The 27,672-nt window shown below is 41.1% G+C and overlaps 1 protein-coding gene across 4 annotated transcripts in view; it reads right to left on the bottom strand.

The window, feature by feature from the left end:
- c3h8orf34 (chromosome 3 C8orf34 homolog) overlaps nucleotides 1-27,672 on the bottom strand; it is a 55,064-nt gene that overhangs the window by 24,903 nt on the left and 2,489 nt on the right. For 2 of the 4 annotated variants that reach the window (XM_053858504.1, XM_053858505.1), the window contains exons 2-8: nucleotides 19,074-19,218; nucleotides 18,845-18,976; nucleotides 14,961-15,080; nucleotides 14,826-14,854; nucleotides 11,858-12,024; nucleotides 9,692-9,858; nucleotides 264-435 (exon numbers count right to left, since the gene is read on the bottom strand). In XM_053858504.1, coding sequence (XP_053714479.1) covers nucleotides 264-435; nucleotides 9,692-9,858; nucleotides 11,858-12,024; nucleotides 14,826-14,854; nucleotides 14,961-15,080; nucleotides 18,845-18,976; nucleotides 19,074-19,218 — 932 coding nt within the window. The remainder of the gene's footprint in view (nucleotides 1-263; nucleotides 436-9,691; nucleotides 9,859-11,857; nucleotides 12,025-14,825; nucleotides 14,855-14,960; nucleotides 15,081-18,844; nucleotides 18,977-19,073; nucleotides 19,219-27,672) is intronic. The other 2 variants (XM_053858506.1, XM_053858507.1) reach the window with 1 other exon arrangement.

Here is a 27,672-nt window from a genome sequence, read left to right as displayed (position 1 = left end):
GTGGGACTGAGGCCCTGCTTTAAGTCAGCAAAATATTTAATTTAGGTCATTCGGTCAGTTTCATAAAACCAGTATCACAAATCATTCAGCAAATTTAATGGACAAAAAAACCCACTGGAGGGACGGACAGCACACGGTCAGCCAAAACTGAGCAGGAACACGGTGGAAAGAGACGTGGAGTGAACGTAACTCCTCTTGTCAAATACTAACTACAGTATTGGGTTTGACTCTTCACAAATGTGATGCATGGGTGCAGCAGTTACCTGGCACAGCGAGAGCAGATGTTGAGGGTGACTTTGGCCTGTGGTTCAGCCTGATAGAAGCTGCGTCCCTGACTGAACTTACAGCCGGATGGAGCCAGACCCGTCACTCCCTCCATCCGCAAGTCATCCAGGTCCTCTGTAGGAGGGAAGACGCAGCGATGAGAACAAATATCTGCCAAGACATCGTAGCAAATATAAATATCCCGAGTCACGCACGGTTGCAGCGCCACCTCCCACAGCAAACGGCAATGTCTGTTTTGCTTTATGGACTCCAAAATACGGCATGGAAAGCCAAAGCCCAGCTGATGACAGCACCACTTTGTGGTGACACAAAAACAGGAAGGGTACATTAACAAGTTTAGGAGGACAAGAGAAGAAGAACAATGAAATCAGAAGTGAAAATAAGTGTTGACAGGGACACCAGAAGTGGAAGGCCGGGTCTTTGTTTGATCTCTTCCCATGTCCGCAAGTAAATACTGAGATCAACCTCCTTACTTAGACTCTCTAAGGAAATCCATATGCATCACGCACGCCACTATTGTTCTCCCTGAACTCATAAATTTGTTTTTCTTAGCAGTTCATTTAGGTGGAAGGGTAATAAAATACATGTTTTGGTTCACATTTCAGGCATCAGAGCCACAGCTACATTTCAACTGCTGTCAATTAGGTAGTTTAATATAATCCAATTTATTTATTAAAGACTAAGTCGTGTCAAACATGAGCTTTTTGGCTACAGAATATAAAGGCAAGTAGAAAAGCAGACCTCCACCAAGCAGCTCATTCCAACCCATGGTGATTTCCACCCAGTTTAATTGATATGTGTTTAGATACTCTTAGTACTGAAACTATCATTAACATGATATCATATTCAAAATGGCTGATTAGGACAGCAGGTGGCGGTAGTGTTACAGAACTTGAGCTACATACAGTTCCTGAACATTTATTTGAAATGCTTTTTTTTTTTTTTTTTTTTTTTTTTTCAAAACGGACACAGATTAATGTTCCTCCAGTTACATTTTTAATCAACCTTTTAAATTCCAAAACTGGTTTAGCAGAATCAATGTTGGACGGTTAACAGATTTTTTTTTTACTCTGGTGACCGAATGGAGAAAATCAGATAATCCGTTGAGGGCCAAGTATCAATGCTACATTTCCTGTTGAAAGACAAAGTTATAACGGTCCATTTTATCAAACAATAGAGTCACAACTCTGCCAGACCATCACGGTCATGGAGCATCCTCAGGAGATAGAGGATGGTGCAGTACTTTTCCATATTTGTATGAGTCCAATGTTCCTGCGAACAGCATGGACTACTTTTCAGCCAGTTGATTTGTGTGGGGGACATTCGAAACCACCAGCGATACTTCACTATGCGATCGCTTTACTTGGCCTCTGGTTTGATGAGAAAAAAAAGCAGGCCTCACACCTTGAAAGAGGAGAACGCGTGACAAATCATCGAGGTTGGTTTCGATGACACATGCTCTTGAGAACTCCGAGTCAGACGATCAAAGTTGTCGTCTTAAGAGAAACAAATTGAATCAAAGTTTATTTCCGAGATCATGTGAGTACATCCGTTGGAAAATTAAAGTAATAATAATTGATTTAAAAAAAAAAATCTAGTTATAAGCTTGATTTGTCTCACTTACAGCACTTCATTTTTTCCTTTATAAAGGGCCCAACAGAGTCCAGTAACAGCCTCAAGCAGAGCAATATTAAATGTCCCATTCATTGCAGTTCCAATTGCTGCAATAGGGACAGAACAAGCCACGAGCGACAAGGACACCTCACAGAACGTGGGAACCGTTTCATCTCTTTTCATCTTCATGATTTGACATTAAAACAGCTGCAGAAATGCGACGTCAGTAAAACATTAAAGTTTAACTTCTACTCTGCAAATCATATATTTTCTATTAACTGTTCAAAGGCAAAAAAAATACAACTCAAATGTTAGCGCCTCGATGCTAACATGAGAGATTTCACATTAGCGTTTAAACTAAAAGTTCTTCACGGTTTCTCAGATAAGCAAGATGGAAACCGATTGGACAGGATTGTAGTCTTTCATCATACTAAAATGCGACGTGTCAAACTTAATGCAGGAGTCAGAGTGTCTGGCTATCAAGCTTTCCATGATGGAAAATTCTAGGGGTTGAGGAAAGTGGGTAAAACACCCAGCAGGCTCGCGCGTCTGTCAGCTCCGCACAGAGTTCATCAAAGCCCCAGTTGTGACTATATCAAAGGGCTGCACCGGTATCATGCAGGCTTCATGTGATACACTTGAGGCTGAAACACAACAATGACAGGTCTTATATCATCAGTTACAACATCACCTCGACTTTTAGATGCCTCAACAATTAATCCAACCAGTTGAAACCCTCAATTAAGGTGTCACCAAAAACATACTTTGAAGTCAACCAATGACCACTGCGATCGGTCCTGTCCACATGCTCCTATCACTGTCCAGGTCAAGGGGCAGCCAATCGTGCTCCCACTGTCAAATGATGGGGCTTGGCGGAGAGTTATTTTGTCCAACCCCTAATATATATATATATTAGGGGTGGGATTCGACTAAAAAAAAATCTAATTAAATAGAAAGTCTGTGATTAATCTCAATTAATCGCATTTTAATCGAGTAAGAATATTTGCCACATTTTTCAATTTGAAAGAATTTGTTATATTACTGAATAAATGATGGACCCATACATTCATTTAAACAACAAAATATTGTTTACTTTGCATCAGTTTGACAATAGCACAATAAATCAGGATGGTGGCTATATTCAAGTTTTTATATCACCTTATTTAAACTAAAGCTCTTTTAATGTCTTGAAAATATTTGTATAAGAATTTCATGTACATTCAGAGTAATGGAAACCCTGGCCATTGTGTAGTGAAACAAACAAGGGGATTCCTCCATGTTTGTTGTTGTTGTCAGTGTGATCAGTGGACCAGGAACTCCTGCACTTACAAAAAAAGCAAAGCAAAGCAAAAAAAGGGTTAAGGTGTTTCCATTATTTTGTCCAACCCCTGTATATATATATAAATATGTAAAATCCTGTCTCTCCATGGGGATGGAAACTATGTAAACGATGCAAATGTAACAAAAGGCCCATGTCATCATGAATTCCTTACTGCAATCACTCACTCAGTGCAAACCCATAAAGGAGTAGATTTGGGAGCAAGTGTTTGTGTCTCCACGTAAGTTTCCATGTAATTAAAAGCTGTTTCGACAACAGTGTTAGAGACTTAGCTTCTTAGAGCTAAAGTCTAAAGCTAAAGAGTAGCATAATATGCATCTTATTGGATGATGACAGATACGTGTAGAATGATGAATCCGCACCACCCAACCTATGGAAAAGTCAGCAGACCAAAGGAGACGTTGCGATTTGTTGGCATCTTTGAGAAATAATTGATTTTCCATTCTTGCAGGCGTTCCGCCACATGACAGAGAGCTCTAATGAATGGTCTGAGAGTGACAGACAGCGCTGCACTTGAAGTTGGGGAGACAAAGGCGCGCACTCAGGAGAGCCACATGTGCGAGAAACATACCCAGACATGTAGATACAGAGGGGAGCAGCGCAGCCCAACACGTACGGTGACACTTGAAGACCTCACACTTTCCTTGCTCTCACACATATAAGCCACATTTGTGTTCCATTAAGCCTGGAGCATATAACCTCCACTCGGCGGTTTAGTCGTCGCACAGACATCTTTGATGTGCGTCGCGGTGGAGACGCGCTTGTTTAGCTTCGTAATAAAAATAATATTCCAACTTACATTTAATAATTATGTCTCGGCTTTCAATACCCCCTCTTTTATGCGCCTGCTAGTGAATGTGCCTGTTAGGCTCCGAGCTCATACATCTCGGAGCGCCGCAGTAAAACTCTGATCAGAATCAGATGGGGACCCACAAGAGCACGGGAACATCACAGCACTGAGGCCTGGTGGAAAGTCTTATCGCAGACTTCGGCGCAAACTCGCTTTAAAACCACTCATTTCGGAGAGATTAGGACATGGCTGTGCCGGCAGCAGTGTGACAGGGCGGACGTTGATCTTCTTCTTCCAGAATTGGTGACTCATTTTGTTTTGGAAACACAGTTTTGTTAAATTGCTGCTTAGCTCGGATATGAATTATACTCCCCGAATGATGCATTTTTTTGCAGAGTCACACATCACTGCAGCGTGCCAAGAACGAGGCTGCCATCTGCAGATCACCGAGCAATAAACCATGATTGATGAGGCAAGGTAATCAAAAAGAAATGTGCCTACGCAACAATTTAAAAGTTAGGAAAGGCCTGTTGCTGTGTTATTCTTGTATTTACACGGGCAACAGTGGCGCGATTTACACACAAACACTGAGCGCATGAAAACATCTACATAAAAAATGCCTTTCAGACAATTTATTGGGCTCAGAAAAATCCCGATGATTAGGGATGCACCGATTGATTGGTCACTGATCATGATCGGCCGATTTCAGGGTGATCGGTGGATGCCGATCGCTACCTGTCATTGCTGATCACAACAACTGGTCACATGTGACAGCCGGCGCTTTGATGAAGCCCTGCTAGTTATGATGCATCTGCTCCTCCCTACTTGCTGCTCATTGTGGAGCCTCTTTCAATCTGTCATGTAAAGTTAGCCTCCTGCAGCACATGCACTGGAAAATGCTGCGCAGGGAAGCACCTTCAAGTTAAACACGCCATTTAAAGCGCCAGCACTTGACGGAACACAGAGTTTTCTGGGTTCATGAAAGTGAGACCACTGGTTCCTCAGCAGCAGGATGTTAGCGCAGCTGACGCTTAGCAACACCCGCCGGTCCGAGCGTGACATTCTGAGTGATAAAAAAATAATCAGTAATTTCACAGAGCCAGATGACCAGCCTTTCTCAGGTGTTGTTTACGCGGAGACAGAAACAACTGGATTCGACGCTGTTTTGGAGTCAGGTGCAGCGTTCATCAGCCTGAATCTGAAGCTTTTAAAAACGTCCGGAGTGAAAACTTTCATAAATGCAGTGCTCTCTGTCTCGGAGTTGCGTTACAGTATGTAAATATTTCACAGACATAGCACAGTCTCTAGAGATTCACCTGATACGTCTGAGACACATCAAATTAAACGTTGTTCAGTCGTCCTTTTGACAGAATAATTGCTGCATTCAGCACAGTTTTTCTATTTTTTGCCACCTTGAAGAGGTGGAAACTAATGTCTAGATGATATCTAAATGAAAATGTTTTTTTTCGCATCATGTATACAGAAGGTCTCATCATTTTGATTACAAATTCATTGTCAATCCATGTTATCGGTATCAGTGATCGGTATTGGTGATCGGCAGGGAAAATCCAGATCTTAGCATCCCTACCAATGTTATAACAAGAATCGTCATCACATCTCTATTTTTCAATTCTGCCGATCCAGTTTGATCCTGAAAATCCATCATCATCTGTCTTACTTGATAAGTGTGTCAGCAGTGGGAACCATCCGTGTGCCTTCATATCTCTATCTTTGGCTTGTCTTGTCTGGGAGGCTGACACAGCCGCATCACAGCTACTCTTTTAAGATAACCATCTCAGACACACACACACACGTGCGCGCGCCCGCACACACACACTGCTTGTATTAAGGCAGTGCCCTGCGTGATGATGCTGCTGCTTTTATGCTACGATCACAGCAGTCTGGTCGGTGCTGGCTTCCAGCAACCACAGAAATTTGCCTCTCGATTAACATATCCTTCTGCACCGAGGAGACTTTTACAGCCGTCAAATTGGGTGCAGTTAATACTTTTACAGGGGACATACTTTTCACGATCAGTCCAAGAAAACCACCAGAGGTGAACTGTTCTGGGTTCACACAGCGATTGAAAGATTGAGTGCAGGAGTAACACAGACTGGATGTTCTCACCCAGCCCCTGTTGCATCACAGAGGATATTGTTGTTGCTGGTTTATATAGTCTCCCAGGTAACTGTTGTGTCTTGGGCATGGAGAAAGCAGGCAGTGCGTCTGAGTTAGTACAGGGTTTGCCAACACCACGGAAATAAAAGTTGGCCTCAGGCAGGCAACAAAACAGCAAAGACCTATGTTCACACTTCAAACTGTCAATTCAGGCCCCAGCAATCACGCTTAATGATTAAAACTGTGGCATGTAGCGATCGTTTTTTCATTAGCACTAACAAGTGCAGACAATCTATTTTTATAAGGAGTAAAATCGCAGTGATTTTACTGCAGGATATTGTGCACTGCAAGACAATTGACACGTTGTTAGCACAGTCTATCGCACCACACTGCACTTGATACAGACCCCGGCGGAACAAAGGAACGCCACACAGGTGCGTCATTCATCCGGCAGTCGCTGCTCCACGTATTTTGACTGTATCAAAGATCAAATGTGGCTTCACCATGCCCTCATCTTGAAGCCCTCAAATCTTCAACCGTCCTACCGGATAACGTCCCACTCACTTCCTCCTCTCCCATTTCAGGAGTCACGCCAGAGTGAGTCAACTTACGAAAGGAGTGTGCGTGAAGCCATGAAAGAGCACTGAAGTCTGGCAGATCATGATTTACTCCGGTAGAAGCGACAACCCCTGCTTAAACAATGAACATGTGTCTTCAAGTGCGGATGTTATTCAACCCAGGACGGATGAAGAAGGAGTGACTTTCACATTTTAAAACACAATCATACATAGATAAAGTGAGCAGCTTATTATTCAGAAAACACAGGTCCAAATACAAAGGCAGTAAAAAGAGCACAGGTTTCAGATCAAAGTTAAGGGTGCAGGTTGATTTTGGTTGTGTGTGTGTGTGTGTGTGTGTGTGTGTGTGTATATATATATATATATATATATATATATATATATATATATATATATATATATATATATATATATGATTCAAAAATTCTTAAACTTCCTGACCACGCTTCCATTCTGTCTGAGGAGCAGTATCCACACGACAAATAAAGGATATTTCCTTTTTATGACTCATGGAACTCAAATATTATGCAAGTCATAAGCAAAATCAACTGTTGGAAATCAATAGTGAGGCTAGTGAGGACAGGGAGAAACTTATCTTAGCTCATATCTATAAGTGCATTGTAGTTCCAAGACAACAGACGAAAAGTACCTGTGGTCTGTCATATAATTCATTTAGAGCAAAAATAAACTGGAGCAGGGACTGGACCTGCTCGTCTGTATACAGCATTTACGACAGGATTTCCAATAGTTACCAGTCTGGGATGGAATTCTTCCATCATGGATGAAGGCCGATCTGGCTCACTCATCTCATTAAATTACTATAAAATATAACTACAAGGGCAAAAACAGGGTGTTCCACTCCACACACAGGACTCCACTCGTTCCTCTCCTCAGCTTAGTCTAATGGTGTGGCAGGAATGCTGATATTTTCCATGTTTTTTTTAAACAAGAACATTAGTCATTTCCAGTACAACCTTGACTGTGGTAAATATTTAGTTCATATCTCATAAAAACAACCAAAGTCATTAGGAACAACTTTATGAGATGATTTTTATTATATCTATGACCAAAATAAATGACTGCAACTTCATTTTTTTGGATTGAAAAGACGATTTTCTTGGCTAGCAGGGCTATCAACCACTCCAACATTTTCTTATTATTCTCCAATCATACGCTCCTCATGCAGGTGACGGAAAAACACTGAGTTAAAAATATTTTTGCTCAGTTTGGAAACTGGCAGCAGAGGCTCGATTTCTTCAAAGTCCGCTTAGCAGAGAGTCCACAGAGAGACTTTGTACCAAAAGGCTTTGTTTTTTAAGAGTCCAGTACTTTTATCCACTCCGGGTTTCAGTCCTTCATATCAAGAATCCCCGGGGAAATCATTGGTGATGGAGAGGGTTGACATGCTGCGTTTTTTTTCCTGAGCGTTTGACCAGAAAACACGAGAGATCCACCAGCAGACGGAGTCGTATAGAGACTGAGCTGAATTTTGAGTGCAGTGTCATTATTTCGCCAGGTGAGAGCGCTATTTACAAAGCTGCAAGTGGGTTCAGTTTGTATTGAACGCGTCATATCGCCCCCGTTAGTTGAACTTCAACAGGTGAGACGATCATAGACCGGGAGTAACAATTTAAATGTTATTTATAGAAAATTTTTGTGGTTTAGTGGTGTCTCTTCAACAGTTAACAAGGAGAAAGTGGGTCAACCAATTAAAAATCAATTTAATATTGAGCCTAATGTCATGCCTACATGAATGAAATGCAGAGAATAAAATTTATTTCACACTTCATCACACTTTCAACTGTTAGGCTGCAACAGAAACAAACCTAACAGGTCCTGTTCTCCTGGTTAGTTTGAGAGAAAGCCCCAGACTAGCTTCCTATTCACAGCCAATACTCTTGGCTGCCACCATTGGCTTCAACCTTAGACATTTCTCCTTATCTAATCGATGCGCTATCTCAGGATCAGTGTTCAGGGCCTTCAATCATTCGTGACACACACTTGGCCAAAACCCACCGAAGATCCTCTTTCTAAATGAGTCTCCCCGGAGGTGATTCATTCAATCACCAGGCCACTGCGTGTCGCATGCTCGCACCATTTAATCAACTCAAAAGAGTAGCGCGGGTCACTCGGACACACACTCACCATACAGAAGGGTGTGGAATGACCTTGCTGCTGGGACAACCAAGCCGGTCAGAAACCTGTTTTTACAGCCACATCCATTCATTCCTGGTACCTTCGACTACAGCCCAACAAAATTGGAAAAAAATATGATTCTACTGACAAGCAGCTATTCAAAAAGATGGCATCTGACAAAGAAGTCCGGCCCACTAGCAAGCGGACGACACATCACGCAGCATGAGAAGATGTGCATTGACTCTTTGTCACCAGAAGCCTCCAATTGGTGGCTGGGGAGTGACAGAATTTAAGTGATGAGGTATCAGCTGTAGATGAAAACCAAAAAGGTGGAATATATTCTAAGATTCATGGGTCTACTGAGAGGAGAAATCATCTACACACCAGACAAAAACCAAGAGTTTGACCTTCAGCCTGATTGTTCCAAGTGTATTGGGTTCTGACAGAATGAGGACCAAAGATGCTTTATGCAAAGTCCAGCCTGTTATCCAGTCGACTTGAAGATGATTCATTATTAATAAGCTGTACAACAATGACTGCGTGCTTCCAAAGGTCAGAGTCACCATCTTATCTAGAAAGCTAATCAGCTGCTTAGTATCCACACCGCCTTGAAACTCCAGTCACCAAACAGATCTGCAATAACAATAGTTTTGGTGACATTTGGCTAAAATGTCCATGAGAAAAACAATCTAATATTAAATATATATATATTAAGTAATAAAGCAATATGTCAACTATAAATTGCATCCTATAAATACAATGAATTTGCCCTTGAAGGTGTTTGCAAATGAATGTTACTCTACTGTGTGTAGTATCAGCAAATGCACAAACCTAAAAGCTCCATGGCATCATCTTCATCCTCCATCTCTTCCTCAGCGATGGAGGGAGCTGGGCTGTGGACGGAAACCAAAGACTCCTGGGACAACATGGCTGCCAGCAGCTTCTTATGATGCTGCTGCTGCTCTTTAGGTCCTTTGCTCTTCGTTTCCATCTTCAAGCTGTCGGACAAATGCAAACGCACGACTTGTCAAAACACACAAAGCCTCTTGTGGTTGTAGTTGTGAAGCATTCACTGATGAAATGCGAGTACGTTTTGTAGTAGTTTCAACAGCATCACAACTGAGGAATCACAACTGAGCAATGATTCCGCTGATGTTGATGATATTTCAACATTTTTTTTAAGTATTTAAGTCCAGTTTTACGTGATGCTCGCAGACATAAGCACACACACACATATTGCTTTGATAGTTGGAGGAATAAATTCACAAATCCCTGCAGCTATGAATGCTGATTAACCAATTAAAAAAAAAATCAATGTGATAAAAATCTTATTATAGTAAGTCGGTTTACATGCCGAGATCATGACAGTGGAAGAATAGTTTTATTAACTACTGAGGGGTTTGAGTGCATGTTTATGTGAGCCTTTGAAGTGCTACAGTATGAGCCCTTTTATGTACCAGTGAGCGTGAAATTATTAATTTTACATAAAAGAAATGAAGACGCATAATAGTCGCTCCAAGTGACTGGTCAATATAGTGCAGGGGAAGGCTTGGTTTTAAGTACATAATTGGTTTCTATTGTCAAGTCAATGCACCGTACAAGACTCAGATATTGTCCTCAGATACCATGATAATACAGAGCAAAAGAGTGACCGGTGTGATGCATTAAGGCTCCATTTACATGTGTGTTGGAGAACAACTCCTGAAAAGATTTGATATTGGTGGTGATCTGTCAGTTCGTTTACAAACATTGGAATCCATAATACTGTGCTGCACGGCCTCTTCTTCGCATATTGTGTTATGAAATTCAGTTACGCTACTGCCACCTGGTGTCCGGTTGATCTCATTGCTTTTTGTAAGCTCAGGTAGATAAAATACACATAGGGCAAGTAAAGGGTCTGGAGGAGAACTGATTTTTTCACACTTGTATTTTAGCTATTAGTGTGGCCTGTGCCTATCATTTCCCATTTTCAAATTCGAAGAAAAACCCTTTTAAATAATAATAAAATAAGTGTTAAAATATCCGGGTCGGTTCAGTCATGAAAGAAGCTTTACTTTACATCTGCATCTGTGTGTGCTAATTCCCCAGTCCTCCAGTGAGCAGTCGATCACACAGGACTCTGCCGCCACCTGTCAGCTCTACTTTTGGGCCTCTCTGACTGCTGGGGTGGAGTGAAGCCAGCATAATTGCAGGCGCAAACACGGCAAATTACATGGAGATATGAAAAAATATGCAGTCGATGAGCACCACTAGAGAGAAGTGCGTTTCACAAAACCCTCCAAAAGAATTTTCAAAGAGGGTCTAGCAGGATATTCTAGTTTTCAATATATTCCTGACCCCGCTGCAGAGGAAATGAAAGGCGCTTGAGTTCAGCACTGAAAAATTGATCCAGGAATCGAGGAAATGCAGCAAAGCGTCAACATGACCGACTTATAGTAGATAGGAGACTCATTTTTGGGTGCATTTTTTTGTCTTTTTCACCTACTCTTTCACCAGAGTAATTTCTGTTCGCAATCCATGCAAACAGAATTTTAATGAGATTCCTAGTAAGTGTTTGTGTGTCTGTCAGCTCTGGCCTGAACATGATTTATGGCTTAATATCCGTTGAGCAGCTAATTGGTCACATCAGAGTTTTCAATATGTCACACAAAAACAAATACAATGCATCAGCACGTGTCTGCTGCAGAGCTTTTTTGCGAACATAAGTGCTGAAGTTCTGGAGCAACTGTAGTTAAACAGTTTAGTAGCGCTACACTTTCACAGCATGTGGCTCTTCAAAATGAGATTAGTTTTCATTTCAGATTAAGCAGAAAGAGTAGCCAGTCGTGAACATCGAGGCCTTGCTTTGAAACTGGATTATGATATCCTCCCAAACAAATCAATGATCTCCAAGCTGCATCAGCCAAAAAGACCCTGACCTCTTTTTTTTTTTTCAAAGGGCAATCGATGTTGTTGGAAAGTATCTTTGATTTATTTCACTGCAATAGAACCACTCACCTCCTCGCAGGGCTGCTCTCCCCACTCCAACAGCAAACATCATTTGTGATCCGTGGGACAGGTGGATGCAGCATCTCAGCGGCCAGGGGGTCCGCATCGACTTCCTCCCGACCAACCCATTCTCCCACCACCCGAGGACGCAGGACTGAACTGAAACCTCCCAAGTTCTGGAAAACACAATTAAAATTTCAGGTTCACAATAACCAAACCTACAACAAAGCGCCTGCTATCCTTGTTTGTAAACTTCTGTGCCTCTTCTATGACACAGAGTACTGAACACCGCAGGGCCTTATGGGAAGGTGAAATAGGAACAGACTGAACAGCAGAATCTTGGAGTAAATGCCTAAGCAACCTCCACTCTTGTTCAGTAAACTCTAGGCAGCAGTTGATCCAATATAAGGTAGTACACAGTGAAGCTTCACTCATTTTACCCATCCACATCTCCAACATGTATCAAATGCAAGCAGTCTGAGGGAACTTTGGGTCACATGTTATTTTCTTCCCTAAACTCACTACAAGTACTGGGAAGTAACATTTAAGATTTACTCTGAGGTTTTGGGTAGAGATTTATCTCCTAATCCTGGAACAGCCATTTTAGGTTGCTCATAACAAATGGAAGATTTAAATAATTATGAATGTATGGCAATTTCATATGGCATGGTTCTCGCAAAAAAAAAGAGAATTCTGCAGTACTGGAACAAAGAAGTTGCACCTCGCTCTGACATGTGGCTCCTTTACATGCAGAATATTCGTTATGCTCAAAAAGATAGAACAGAAAAGTTTAATCGGATTTGGCAGCCATTTTTTATGTATATTACAGCGCATTGACGACTCTACACTGTAAATTTCCTTCTGTAACATAATTTACGAATGCTTGAAAGGGTCATGCTTCATTTAATTTTTTGTGTGGAGTGTACTTTCTCTTTCTTTTTCTTTTCTTTGGGGGATATGTATGTTCTGTCTTGCATTATTGGAAACTGTAAAATAAAAAACTGTAAAATAAAAATTCAGGTTCACATGGTCTATCTGGCTATATATTTACAATATTGAATTTATACATAATACATTTATATATAAATTTACAACAAGAAATTTTCAGAAAATATATACTAAAAAGGCAATTCAAAGCACATAATTTAAATATCATATAATATAAAACAAATATCAAGGAAAATTAAAAAAAAATAAAAACTAACCTCAAATAATTTAAATCAAATTGTAATGAATAATTGATCTTCCCTACAACCTCCTGAGAGCAACACAAAGACTGGACTGAAACTTCAGGAGTCAAATGCATTTGGAGAATTCACTATTAGTGAGTGACATGAAGTGTGAGTACAGCAGAAACCTAAACTGGACAAGAAGCAATTCAAAGAAGCTGTTGAAGATGTTTGGTGGAATCTGGAACCCATAGAGGATCCAAATGTTTTCTGACTCAGATACCACAGTCAGTGCATGATTTTATTGTGTGATTTATATTCAATCCATGTTTTACCCAGCAGAAAAGAATGAAATTCTCCGAGCTTTGACATTGGCAGTGCAGTCCTGCAGAAAGCACAGTTATAGACTGTCATAACATGCGCTGTGTATCTCATCCAGATTCATACTTTCCAAATACCCGGGCATCTCTTGGCTGGTCACAACAGAGTTGGTGAATGGAAGCCAGATGAGAGTGAGTAAGAGGAAAGCATGAGCGACAAACTGAATACTTACAAGTTACTTATGAGAAATCGGGTCAAAATAATTAGTTCACTACCAATTCATTGTGCCTCAAGTTATTCTTGTTCCAAAGAACATTAATAAGGTTACAAACAGCAAATAAAGAGCCAGTCGATTAAGGGGAAATCTACATTGTGCATGTAATCCTTTCAAGTTTAGTACTTTAAGTCAAAGACTCAACTGTCACAACAGTGCAGGTAAAAAAAACAAGTGTGTTATATTGTAATTATTTGCCATAGTCTGAAAGAGGGTCAGTCCAAATCTAAATCCAAAGTAAGGGAAGCTTTTACCTCTAATGCTTGGCTGAAGCAGACCTTCACTTCTACCACTTGGGAGAGCTGCTTTGGTGCTTTCTTTCTGGTCAGTACTGAGAGGCCAACCAGTCATAGGCTACATTGTTTTACTGTGTTGCTGAAAAGAGCCACATCCTACAAATATGTGAGGCTGTAAGGCTTCACCTGAACAGCTGGTCATGTGACTGAGCGGCAGTATAGCGGTTAAAGCACATCCCTGTGTGTCACTAGGTTGCTGGTTCACATCTGGCGTATGTCTCTTCTGCATGAATTTTTTAAAATTTACCGTGATCCTCCTCGAAATATCAAGAGGTGTAGATAGAAAAGTGTGCAACATTTATTTTACTTATATATATATTTTTATGTGGCTCATGCCACCATTAACATGGCCCTGGTCTGTGTGTGTAGTAAATGGACTTCACAATGATCAACAATGAGTAATAGGTGAAACACGTGCCATACCTTTAGTTTAGGGAATGACAAAGTGAAACGTGGAACTCATGTAAATCATGCTGACCGTGAATCTGATGACGACACAAGTCTTAGGGCCGTGACTCACATCGGCATTGAACGTGCGGTGAGGTTTATTGTTTATGTTTCAAAGTTAAACGTAAGTCAAAGTCTTTGAACAATATTTTGACATTTCACAGGAATAGCTCTTTTTCGTCTTATTTCCTGTACAAACGATTATTTCAATAGCAACTTGACCAAAATCGCAGCCATTTCAGCGGCTCATTTGGTGAAGAGCCGCATGAAATCCGCATGCCAGGCCTGAGTTAGGGGCAAAAGAGCAGTACGCTCTCTGTGGAGCGCTGGTGAAACTCAAGTAGCAAGGGAAAATGGTGTTTGATGCCCCTGATATACAACAGCTGAAGACACGAATGAGACATCTAGGAAAAACATTAATTATACAGGTGGTGACATGTTGAAGTATTCAGTAGAATAGACTCAAGTACCTGATCAAGCTCATCAGATATGGCAATACCTGCGAAGAGGAGGAACAACGTTTAATATAAACCCTACTGTTCAGTCAGAGGTGTGTAAACATGAGCTAAACGTTGCTCGCGGTGATGCATTCTGCAGTGACTCACTGCGAGAAAGACTCTCCAAGGCTTTTCCCAGCTTCTTGCTCTCCTGCAGAATGAGGTTAAGCTCGTCAAAGTCCCGACTCTCCCTCCAGTCCCAGGACGGGTACTCGGTGGACCGTGGCACTGGAGATCACAGACACTCTTTAATAAGTCATGTGATGGAGACACAGTGGCACACATACTCAGGTAAACACTCACACTAACAGGCATCCAAGGAAATACATTAGGATTGTAATGCAAACATAATATGAACAGCCACAGAGAAGAAAAACATTCAACTTAAATAGGGAGCAGAATTACTCTGAAAGGTTTAAGGGGTGAACAGCTAACTAGAAAGCTCATCTCTGACCCAGTTTAAGCGACAGATTTCGCTAAAATGTTCATAAAATGTTGCTAAGCCTTGTTGCGCTATTGAGAAGCAGCTGCATCCAGATGGATGGATCTAATTATATCAATGTAGGGTAATAATACTGAATGAAAACCACAACATAAGTGGGATTGAGCTGCTTGGTCGCAGGTCTGCACCTTTACTTAAAATACAGTTCATTGATGACGCTCCTATATTTATAGGAGACATAGATAGATAGATAGATAGATAGATAGATAGATAGGCAGACAGACAGACAGACAGACAGACAGACAGACAGACAGACAGACAGACAGACAGACGGACTCCCTTTTCCAACTAAACCAAAAAGTCAATAGTGAGCATTGCGTCAGCTGAAATCTGCCACCAGCAACCCTTGTTTACCCCTGACTAAGCAGCTTGGGATGCTAATAGCAGCCAAACACAAAGTGTATCTGCGAGGCACACATTGGGGAGATAAATAAATAAAACAGCAATATCCTGTGTTTCTGTCCTATGTGTTGATCCGCTTTAGCTGCAGAGGTCTTTCCTGGATCCTAATAGCCCAGATTATGGGTTAAGAATTCAATTCCTGCAGCAGCAGCCCATTAAAAGTGTCAGTCAAGTAGAAGTCGGGCCGCGGCGTAATTTCGACAGACAACTCCAACAGATTCTCAGAGCATCGATAAAATAATTCAGATCTTACTTTTTACATTTTCGATTAGAGACGGGAGTAATTTGGCACTTTATCAGTCAAACACTGACCCAATTGAGTCGAGAAAACCAGTTCAAATGATTCATAATGTTCATTTTCAAAGCGGAGAGAAAACCTACGGAGCACTATTGATGTACAGTATGGAGGCATATGAAATAGAAGTTCCTTTTGATCATACTTTTATGAAACAAACATGCCATGGCAGAGGATTATCTTTAGCTCCACAAACGTTTAAGTATGTTTTATTGAAGCGTTTCAAGTCAAGCTTGAAGGGCAGGAACCAAATTATTAAAGCATCACCCTCTATACACAGTCATCTTATGCCCAGTTGGCCACACTGTTGCCGCTATTCACATTACTAGTGTCTTTTCATGTCTATAGTAGTTTTCTTGTCACCATGTCATGCTTGGACCTCAGCCTGAAATAGAAACTCATGGTGTGGCAGCCATAGCGTAGCATGCTGAATTATTAAACTAGTCTTTCCCCACGGAAACTAACTGCATGCTCCACGCTTGACCTCATTGTCTACATTGCTATGCATCACTGTCAGAAGTGGGAGGTGGCAGTACGCCACAGAATTAATCTAGTTTCAAAGAATGCATCTGGTAACGTGGTGAACAACATGTTCTCAGAGAGATGCCCTTGTGTATGTGAAAAGGAACTGGCCCTCAATGATGGAGTCAGTAATGAACTTGTCTTTGGGAGGATGGCAGGAGGAGGCCAGACAGTAGAGAGTGACTAACCCTTAATAGGACATAATTACAACAAATTAAAAATGAAGATTAAAGTCAATGAAGCGTGTAATTAGGACACTAGTGATGCAACTTCGCAAGATAAATAACATCCATACAAACTGTATATTCAATGTGTATTCAATGCAAGTGTTTTATCAAACACAGTGTTGGGAAATTCTGTTAACTTTGACAAGATGTAGCCCACATCACACCTGACACTTTTCTCCAATTCTCCCATCCTGCCTGCACCCACTTCTTTACCTCTTTCTCACACTCTCCATCATTCACACATACACATGTATTCCGTCTTGCTGGGGCTAACCTTCATTCCTTTCCTTTCTAAGGCAAACCTCCACCTCTCTAGCTTATCTTCCACTTGCTCCCTGCTCTCACCACAGAGAACAATGTCATCTACAAACATCATCGTCCAAGGGGCTTCTTGTCTAACCTCATCTGCCAACCTGTCCATCACCATGGCAAAGAGGAAGGGCTCAGAGCTGAGCCTTGGTGCCACCTCCACCTTGAACTCCTGTGTTACACCTGCAGCACACCTCACCACTGCCTTACACCTGGTATATATGTCCTGTACCACTCCAACATACTTCTCTGCCACTCCAGACTTTCTCATACAATACCACAACTCTTCTCTTGGCACTCTGTCGTACACTTTCTTGTTTTTCACAAAGACACAATGGAGCTCCTTCTCTGTACTTCTCCATGAACATCCTCAAAGCAAACACTGCATCAGTGGTGCTCTTTTTTGGCATGAAGCCAAACTCACATATGCTAACTTCTGCCCTTAGTCTACTTTCCACTACTCTTTCCCATAGCTCTATCTATCAACTTTATCCTTCTATAGTTGCCACAAAACTGGACATCTCCCTTGCTTTTGAAGATGGGCACCAGCACACTTCTCCTCCATTCTTCAGGAATCCTCTCACTCTCAAGACCTTGTTAAATGTTACAAGTAGAGAGGAGGTCAAGGACATTACTCCAATATGCAATGTGAAATATTTGACAAAATGAAACCCAAGCTGAGAGGGAAACTGGATGCCTCAAGAGTTTTTTGTCTCGAGGCTCCCACAAAAGCAGCAACTGTTGTGTCATGTGTATTAATCGAATGCATCCTGCTTCAGATGCTTATCTGCTTGAATAATGAGGTGTTATCTTGTCCTGCGTCTGCCCAGAACACCTGACTAGGAGGCTCTAAAGAAGAGTCAAGCCACCCAGTAAAGAGAAAGTCATTTTGTCAGCTTGTATTCACTGTCTTGTTCTTTCCATCATCACCCACCTGTGACCACCGGTGAGAGAAGAAACGGTAGAGTGGTAGTTTACCTTTCTGCCGCCCTCATGCTCCATCCTTCCCTTACTCATGAACAGCAGCTGATGATATTTAGACTCTTCCATCTCACTGCATTTATAACCTTCTAAGGCATCAGATATTGAAAACCATCACATGGAGTGTTTTGGTTCCAGTGTGAGGCAAAAGTCAGTGTTTGATTTACCTGTTGCATGTCAATGCATTAGTCTTTCAAACAAGATGGAGTAACGGCTGAGGTGCGTTGGTGGCACTCTTTAAGGTTAGTCTACATTGCAGACAGCTCTTAATATGAAGGTGTCCGCCATTTTGAACCAGCTCTCTGACATCAGAGGTTAAGGTTGAAATAGGGGTCACTACTGAGCACAGTTTCTCTGAGTTCAGTCCATTTTTTCCAGCCTGTTCTGCCACTATAATAATAAGACAGCTGAAGTAGCACTTGAGGTGCCATCACACTCAACTACAACTTCAGTAACGCTGACTTCCCATGATGCTCTGCAGCCCAGTCAACCAATCACAGTTGTTGACCACAATAATACGGAGCTTCATACTGCTAAGATTGAGCCCCGTCACATCAGACCGACGAATTACGTTTGTTTTAGTGACATTAAATTGCTCAATCTGCTGCTTTGGTCCATGTGTATTCCAACTTCTTATTCTTTGTTGGTCTTCACTTCAAAAATTTAACAGCATTACTATATTAAATTGGATTTATTATTTATGTTTTCATTTGCCATGTCTAACCAAAAAAAGGATGCAGAGACGTGTACTCACATGACTTTGACTCTGGTGAAGGTGGAGAAATACTGGAAACAGCTAGGTCACTCTTGGATTTCTTCGGCTTCTTTGGGTGAATCTGCCAAGGTTTCTCGTAGCTCCTGAACTCTTTTCGTGTATTTTTGCTGTCTGTGAGGGAACACATTTTGTTAAGAACATATATTGGACGACTCATTGATAAAGGAACACACGAACAATGTGTGTTGAAAAGAATGTGTGTACAGACCAGGGGAGCTCTGGGCCCACAGAGCTGCAGAGCCAGACAGAGCTCTGTGTAGTTTGCCAGGACTGTCTTGCTTGGTCTGCAGGTGATCAATGAGGAAGGGGATTGGATGGTCGGGAGTTTCTGTGATCAATTTGGTCATCAGTTCCTGAGAGAGAAGAGTAATGCGGGAAGAACGTCAGACTAAACTGGCACCACCATCTCCTGCAACATCCCCACTTACAGAGTAAATATTCACACAAATTGGCACTGTTACTGTTGTATTTTTTTGTTTGGGGAAAATAAGGATGTGACAGAGACATCCAATAGTTTCTCACTTACTCTTGTCAGTGCCTTGTCATTAAGCAAACAAAGGAAAACACACACACAAGTGTATCCCCAGTAGATGGAAGTTCTGCTTCACTGCTTCAGACAGAAAAACAAATGTTGGCAAGCCTCTTAAGATAAGCTGTGGCTTTTTTCACAGGAAAATCCAATAGCCGATACATACAACAATGGTGTTGACAGAGACATGAAAAGACACAATAATAATAACAATAATAATAATGATACTACTACTACTACTACTAATAATAATAATAACAATAATTATAATAATGACAATAATGCTACCACTACTACTAATAATAATAATACACGGTTTTCTGCCAGAAATGGTTACAATAAAGGCTACTTTGTAATCATCTGTAATCTCCAAACTGCAGTCATCCTCATGTGGTCTGTGTCTTCATATCTACAGGGGGGATGCGCGACTTCAGTTCCGTGGGTAACATACTTCAATCGCTATGATGGTTCTTTCCATGTCCACCTCCATTAACATTATGTGTTATCCGTTTGTTTCAATGTCTCCATTTTGTTTAAAATACGTTTGATCATGTGAGATTTCAGAAGAGATACATTAACTAGCGGTATTTAAAAAATAAAAAAAAATAAAAAACCGCTGAGAGCACTCAATATTGAATGATTCAGAACAGGAGTTGGGATATTGGTGCTGATGGAAAGAAAGTGCTTAAAAAATTTAAGAGAAGTGCAGCAGGTAAAAAAAAAATTAGAGCAGAGCTGAAATTATGGGTGCAGAGAGGAGAGGAGACTTCTCAGGCTCCAAAATATAAAACCCATCAAGAGTTTCTATGACTTGATATAGGAGTGTCACAGTCCTCAAGAAGTTACAGTGAGCAGTGAAACGACAAAACGTGACCTCAATTTGACCACTTCAGCACAGAGAGGAGCTCAGGAGTGTTCAGCTGAGCAGAATTCCAAGAGTGTTTGGCTGAAGAATGATAGTATCATTTCAATACCTGTGTCAATGTGAGTGAGGAGGCGCATCACCCCTCTGAGCATATCCACTTTATGCAGGACACAATACTCATGTTTCCCTGGACATGACAGCCGTCCGCACTCGCCCTGATGTCCATGATTCATGTTCCTCCATGTGTGACTGCACGTACGTTTCAGGATGCAGAAAAGGGGAGGCAGACACAGATTGTGTTTGTAATATGCTTGGCCAGGCTCAGCTGAGCTCCGTGTGCTTAGAAAGCTAATCAGGTGACTGTTCAGGGGCCATTTCGGCTCTCTCTCCACAGCTTTTGTTGCTCTGACAGTATGCAGTATTTGAACGCACAATCAGAGAGTATAGTGAAACCATTCTCACTGGCTCTTTTCTGAAAACATCTGTTCTCTTACTGAAGCCAGACAGGAGTCAGATTTGACTTTAAAGACAGGAGACTAGCTGTTCATCAACTGAAAACCACACATTTGTTTCATCCTCCTTCATGCTATGCACTGTACTGTGTCATTAGTACACATAAATGTATGTATATAGGAGTCGAACACACCTCAATTCAAACAGGTGATTATCACTAAGTCAATACCATTCTCCCAAGAGGTATAGCGCATGCCAGGCCTCCCCAGTTTCATGCGGCTCTTCACCAAATGAGCCGCCAAACTGGCTGTGTTGCGATGATCCTTTATACAGGAAATAAGACGAAAAAGTAACAGCTATTCCAGTGGAATGTCAAAATATTGTTTAAGACTTTGACTTGCGTTTCACTTTGAAACATAAACAATAAACCTCGCCAAACGTTCAATGCTGATGTGAGTCGCGGTCCTAAGACTTGGACCGTCGCCAGATCCTCGATAAACATGATTGATATGACGTAGTTCCATGTTTCACCGCGTCATTCCCTAAACTAAAGGTATGGCATGGGTTTCACCTATTACTCATTGTTGATGGTGATGAGGTCCGTTTAATTGAGTGAAGATTAGCCGCTCCAGTCTGCAGCGTCGCTCACACACACAGACCGGGGCCACGTTATTGGTGGCATGAGCCATGTCAAAAAATATAAAAGTACATAGGTAAATGACGCGCCAATTTCTATCTACACCGCTTGATATTTCCAGGAGGATCACGGTAAAATGTATGAATTTTAAAAATACACGCACAAGAGACATATGCCGGACACGAACCAGCAACCTTGTGACACACAGGCATGTGCTTTAACCGCTATACTGCCGCTAAGTGACATGACAAGCTGTTCAGGTGAAGCCTTACAGCCTCACATATTTGTAGGATGTGGCTCTTTTCAGCAACACAGTAAAACAATGTGGCTCTTAGCCTCTGACTGGTTGGCCACTTCTGGTCTAGCGGCTTGTATAAGGTACCCAGCAACAGGATTCACATCATTAATTTACTGGCTAGAAGATTGTAATGGTACAAGTACTGCTCATGTGACGAGTCCAGTTCCTATTTCAGTGTTTTCTTGTTAATAGCCTTGCAAGATGCCAGTCCACTACAGTTTTTGTATTATGGTCCTTGCAAGAGTACACACAAGAAATTAATCCTGTCATTTATGGCTTGATAAAATAAGTTAAAACAAATTCTCAATAAATGTTAAAAGCAGCAGCTCAACTTCAAAAGGTATCCACACAACTACAACAACACAGGAGGATTTCACATGCTGCCAATATTGCTACTAAGAGAAGCATGACTGGATACATTACTATGCCAAAAACCACACACATGGTGAAATAGATATGGGGGGTTATATGATCACCCGCGTTTATGTGTCACGAAATAACACAAATAAAAATATTTAAAAAAATAAATTAGGCAAAGAATGGATCATAATATTGTGGTGGTGTTACTATGCTCATACACAACCCTTTTGAACAATTGGTCTGTTGTGAACTCTGCTGCAGCTGCAGCGCATTTTCTTTCACCTGACTGCAAGAGCTTAGAGCAGGGGTCACCAACCTTGTAGAAGCCGCTTGGTTCAGCACGCACTTCGATATATAATGGTTGATAGATAATATTCCTCTCAAATACTTGTCTCATTCTTGAGTTTTCACAATAATAAACCATGGTGTAACAAAAAAAATCTCACAAAATCAAACATAATGGTTATTACATGAATAATATTTATTTTTATAGATTTTTCTAATGACCTGTTTGCCCCTGTTAGTGACCCCTGTCTTGGACTGTCACAACGCTACTGCCATCTGCTGTCCAATGGAGGACATTGTTATCAATGACATTGGTACAGCTGAAAAAGGTATCATATTTTACAAATAAAATAAACGTAGCTCAATAATATTGGGCACAAATCACAAATTAGCAGAAAGAAAAAGTTTGTCATAGATTTCATTTAAACGAATAATATATCAAAATCAGTAGAAATTTCAGCCACCACTCAGATTTATTTTCAATTATTTCACAAATAGCCTCAAAGATGTCAGAGAGAGTGTGGCGAATTTTACATGAAATAGATGGCCTTAAATGCCAAGACAAGAAGATTAAATTAATGGTGTCTGGCGAAAAGTCAAGCGAAATGATGATATATTTAAATCTATCATCAGTAGATAGTAGACTACACATCAAATGTATTGAATTCTGGAGTCAACTACAACATATCCTCTTGCAACTGACAAGGATTGGTGTTGATGGAGGGGTTGACCGTTTTAACACCATCAATGGAGCTGCGATTATAGACATGTAAGTGGCTCTCGGGTGTGATTTGACTAACCTAGCAGCAGGAGGTTTGAAGATTGCAATGTGGACTAGTACAGAGGGAGTCCAACAGGCAGAACTTTCTGAAGTACAATAGCTTTCTTAACTTCTGACAAGGTTTTGTGTGATCAAAATGTGCAGGCTTACTTGCATTACCACCATTGGTTCATCGATTTTCTGCACACAGTTGAGTAGCAAAACCTTTTCTTGTCCTCAGATATGGATTGTGCATGTAAACCTGCAAGGGCTTCAGATATAGAATAACACTAAAAACATCCTTGCAGTCAACTCCTTTTCAAAAACAGACACCTCTCTATAGTACCTTGAGGAGGACGCCCGAACACCTGAGTAACCATTTTTCCTTCTTGTGATCTTAATTTTGGTCTGAACATCAGACGGCAAGCTTCAGAATCACTGAGTTTGAGAAGATGACTGAGATCTTTGCCCTCTAGCTCAGCTCCTTTTGTTCACTCTGGCACCAGCACTAAAACCTCCGCTGCTCAGATTATACCATGCCTCCTTGTCTATCCACAAAAACAAAAACTTCTTGTATTAGAGTCAAAGCTGTATTTCTGACTTGGAGTAAGGGCTTCATTGTTTACTGCAGAAGGAATCCACCTTTTTTGTGATGTCCCAACTCATATATATTGACATTGACAATATGATGACAGTGTTTTTCCCTGAAAGTAACAACAGGATTCCATGGTCAATGACAGCATATCCTCGTTGTCCTGTCGGTGCATTTGTTGGTTGCCCCTCATGTGTACAGTGTTTTAGCTTAATATGGATCTGACAAAGGAAGCCTCTGTTTAAGCCACAGCATGACTTTAAATGAAAGTTCATGTGTGCTTAAGAAAGAGCAGTGAAACAGCCGAATCAGGTTATGATGGGAGGCGAAGTTCTCTGTACCTGAGGCACTTGATCTGGGTGGCTGCAATCGCAACCCTCAAAGAGACACCGGGGTTTTGAAACGGCTCCCCTAAGGGACAAGGCTATTTAAGATAATAAAAATATTGATTAAAATTATACATCAAACTCAAAAACATGGACGATGAAAAGGGTTTGTGTGAGCTTTGTGATGTGTGAGGAAGGCCTGCTATGGAAAATATCCAGGAAAAAAAAGAAAATGAGGGTGCTATTTCATTTACTGCTAACATACTGTGTAGGTACCAAAGGAGCTGTCACACTGGAGCTTGCCAAAGACGTGACATTGTAATGAGTAAATGTCACGCTTCAGTTTCCAAAGACCTTCAATACTTTCCTGACAGCCTGCCAAAGCACAAACCCACATCTGCGCTCTAGAGGTGAACGGCATAGGTGTTTGACAATGAACTCGCCGTTTTTCCAAACAATGCAGCACATATTCCAGCCTTCCTGCTAGGCATTCATTCACACAAATGTGACAAGAGGAGCGGTGTTGAAAATAATCTAGAGATATGTGCTCAGAATACATTTATTTTACTTTAAAAAGAATGGAGAAGCAGCTCAAAAACAGGAGCCGTGCCACTGCACATCGTCCCTGTTTACACTTTATTACAGTGTTAGCGCCCAGGTCTTTAAAGTGGCCATGTGTGGAATGAGGTCAGTATCGAAGACAATGTAGTGATATGGAGGGAATCGGGTCAGGAATTGGACTGTGGAGGAGGTGACACCAAGAAAGTGTAGAGCAGCACAACGAGAGTATGATAGCTTGAGACTTTCCACGTGACACCTCTACACTTTTGTCATCCACATCTCCAAGGAAGACAGAGCACAAAATCCAGTAGTTTCATGGACTGACAGACACAGTTCCACTGGGAAGAATGTGGTGGTGGATCAGCTGACTTACCAGTTGATCACGGCTCTTTTTCTCTAAACAGAATGTAAATGTGTTTACAACCTTCAAACATTAAATGTATAAACTGTGTGGTGTTCTTAGTAAAATAAGTGAATTGGAATCGACAGCACTGCATCTCTGGAGTTTGCTATAGCGTTAGCTACACTGTTCATGTCTGCCAAAGCACTCAGCAAGGGTTGGCTGAGTGTGGTGCTTCTGAGTGGTTGTTGTCACAGAGTCAAACAGCCTCATGTACCTATTGTACTCCTCTGTATGGCAGTGATGGGAGGCACTCGCTGTTGCATTGTTCCCATACTGCGACCAATGACGGTTTGGTCAAATCCAAACAAGCGATGCTGACCTGCATCTTGCCACCAATGATGCCGAGCATTCTGGAGCATGTATTTTGGCTCTGTATACTCTCCATTTTAGTTCAAACTGGGGATGGGCGATAAGTTATTGTACACAATATACCACCAAACACAATCTCCACAATGACAATTCTGCATCTCACGATAAATTCAATAAGCAAGCGGCTCACTCGCTGCATTGGACTTGCACACATGAACATGATGTGACCGTGACGTTTGACAGCTGACACTGGCACATGACAGTTGTGGAGAGTGTGGTGGAGTTTGGTTCGCGATCGTAGTTTTAAACCATCTTTAATAGAGGGAACCTTTGATAATGACACTGGTCGACTCTGAGTCTCTGGATCTGTGTTTATTTTATTAGATGGAGTGGTCCTCATAGGTTTTCTGACATGGCCGTCTGCCTTGGTTCATATCAACACATGGAGGTCTCCCGCTGTGCTGGTGCCTCTGTGAAAGACCGCAGTAAAAATAGTTGGATATTGGACGGCGCTCCACTCTGGTATTGGCGGCGGTATTCCGCGTCCCCATTAGGGTTCACTGATTGTGGACACACTCTGACAGGCAGCGCTAATGCTACGACCCGGCATCAGTTAGGGACCATCAACAAATTCTAAAGCACTCAAAGTATTAGTGACATCTTCAATAAGGCATTGAAAAACAACCATTTAAGTAAAGAGAATTGTGAAAAGGTTTTTCATCACACGAGTCAAAGGACTGACAGTTTGTACAATGGTTTTGAGAATAGAATGTGACTAAATGATCACTTATTCACATTATTACCAATATTTCTTCAATAGCTTTTAGGAAATCTGTCCAGACTGGTCCATAGTTAAACATACAAACATACATACAGCAGACAGACGGCTCAAGTTAACCCCTAAATAAAGCTGGCATCTCTACACTTAGTTCAATATTACATTTAAACATAAACAAATTGTGATGTTGGAACTCCACTAATATGTTTCATCATAAAACAGTGTCAAGAGAGACTGTAGTGTGTCCAACACATGGAATAGAATTAAAATGTATTTATTGTAATATCGCCAAAATTTATCGCAAGAACTTTTTTGTCCATATCGCCCATCCCTAGTTCCAACTCATTTATCTTTTCTAGTTTTGTTTTCTCTAGTATAAAAACATGATTGTGAAATCATTCTCAAAAGCCGAATGAGCATATTATTGTTCACGACACTGTTCACATATCTCATTGCTCCTTTCAAGATGGCAGATTGAAATTCAATGCAATAAAAGTAACAGTGCATGCCTCAGAGTAGTAATGCCATACGTGACTAAAAAGGATTCATAATGATCATCACTCCCACTCAAACCAGCAGAACTAGCAATTACACAGCAGACAGTCATGAACATCATCAGGCTTTTAGGAGACACCACAATTTCATTAGTATCCACAACTACCCAGTCTTTAAAGGCCAGAGAAGACACTTAACATTATGCTGCTATGGAGCCTGAATTACGGTCTGCATGTGGACGTGTCCCTTGTTTGCCTTGGTTTACTCTCACTGGGATGGAGACGACTGGTCTGTGTGTGTTCAGCTGCTTCATCCAGCGTGATTACTGGGAGCCCGAAGGGGAGTGGCATTATCATGACCCGCCATCTGTCATATAGCTTATTAACAATGATAAAGCCATTCTGGGATGTGAAATGGATGACTAATGCTCTTCATCTGCCGCAACTTGCCACAACTTCCATACTATTCATTTGCCTTTCGAAATACACGCCAAGATATGTTGCATTAACTAGAATTCACGACCTTATACACGTTTGCCTACCTCATGCATATTATATAATTCTCACACACACAAACACATTGATTATTTTTTTCTCATTAAAAGAATCCAATTTAACAATTAAAGACAACTATTGATGATTGGATATTATATATGTGTGTGTTTACTTGTGGGGACCAATTCATTACAAACCATATCCTTGTGAGGATCGTATGCCTTTGTGGGAACAATATGGCTGGATCCCACAAGGTTAAGTCTGAATATATATATATATATATATATATATATATATATATATATATATATATATATATATATATGCATCATCTTTAGCATTTCCCATTAGGGGGTGTCATAGAAAATCTGCTTTCTCATCCTTCCCTCTTGCATCCTCCCAAGTTCTGTCATCACTTACTTTTGTCAATTGTCTTTTTTTAATCTGGTACCTGTGTCTATAATATGCTACTTCCAACACTTTCTTATCCATGCATCCAAACCGCCTGAGTGTGGCCTTCCTAACTTTCTTAACTCACAGCCACACAAACTCACATAAAAATGAAGGACTGCGCTGATGCATGGAGGATTGAGCGACTCTATTGCCTGGATGAAATGAAGCTTGATATCCATAGTCAAGGGGATTGACTGAAGCCAACGAAT

Source organism: Synchiropus splendidus, chromosome 3 (assembly GCF_027744825.2).
Source record: "Synchiropus splendidus isolate RoL2022-P1 chromosome 3, RoL_Sspl_1.0, whole genome shotgun sequence".
In the NCBI taxonomy this organism is placed as follows: Eukaryota; Metazoa; Chordata; class Actinopteri; order Syngnathiformes; family Callionymidae; genus Synchiropus; species Synchiropus splendidus.
The sequence above is the reverse complement of the archived record's forward strand: the minus strand, read 5'-3'. Positions and strand labels throughout refer to the sequence as shown.